General features: G+C 58.6%; 1 protein-coding gene across 1 annotated transcript in view; it reads right to left on the bottom strand.

Moving 5' to 3' along the window:
- EMH_0061320 (uncharacterized protein) overlaps positions 1-454 on the bottom strand; it is a gene marked incomplete at both ends in the record, with an annotated part of 783 nt that extends 329 nt beyond the window's left edge. The window contains one exon of the mRNA XM_013497913.1: positions 3-454. Coding sequence (XP_013353367.1) covers positions 3-454 — 452 coding nt within the window. The remainder of the gene's footprint in view (positions 1-2) is intronic.
- Positions 455-563: the final 109 nt, after the last annotated feature.

Genomic DNA, 563 nt, shown 5'->3' with positions numbered 1-563 from the left:
GCTGCTGCTGCTGCTGCTGCTTCTGTTTGTGCTGCTGCAGCAGGAGTTGCTGCTGTCTTTGTTTCTGCATGAGCTGCTGCTGCATCATCATCACCTGCTGTTGCTGCTGCTGCTGCTGCTTCATCCACTGCTGTTGCTGCTGCTGCAGCAGCAGCAGCTGCTGCTGCTGCTGCTCTCTATAGTCTTGCATGTAGCTGCTAGCTGGCGTCAGCTTAGCAGCAGGAAGAAAGAACCCTGGTCTCGCCTTCAGTACAAAGGGCGACGCAGTGAAGGGCTTGAGCAGCGGTGCTGCTGCTGCTGCTGCTGCTGCTGCTGCTGCTGCAGCAGCAGCTGAACGGGACCCATGGGGGCCCCTTGCTTCTGCTGCTGCTGCTGCTCCTGCTGCACCCGGGAGCTGATCGAGGGCCCCCTCTGCATAGAGGAGAACACCCGAGTCCTTGGGGGGTGGCGGCATTGCTGAGGGTTTAGGGTTTAGGGTTTAGGGTTTATGGTGAGTTAGGGTTTGTAGTTGACGCGGGCGTTTAGGGGCCCCTCCTAACCCCAAGAGGTTATGTTGTGCCCTA

Source organism: Eimeria mitis, genomic scaffold (genome assembly GCF_000499745.2).
Source record: "Eimeria mitis Houghton genomic scaffold, Emh_scaff3009, whole genome shotgun sequence".
NCBI lineage: Eukaryota > Apicomplexa > Conoidasida > Eucoccidiorida > Eimeriidae > Eimeria > Eimeria mitis.
Note: the sequence above shows the minus strand (reverse complement) of the source record. Positions and strands in the feature narration are given on the sequence as shown.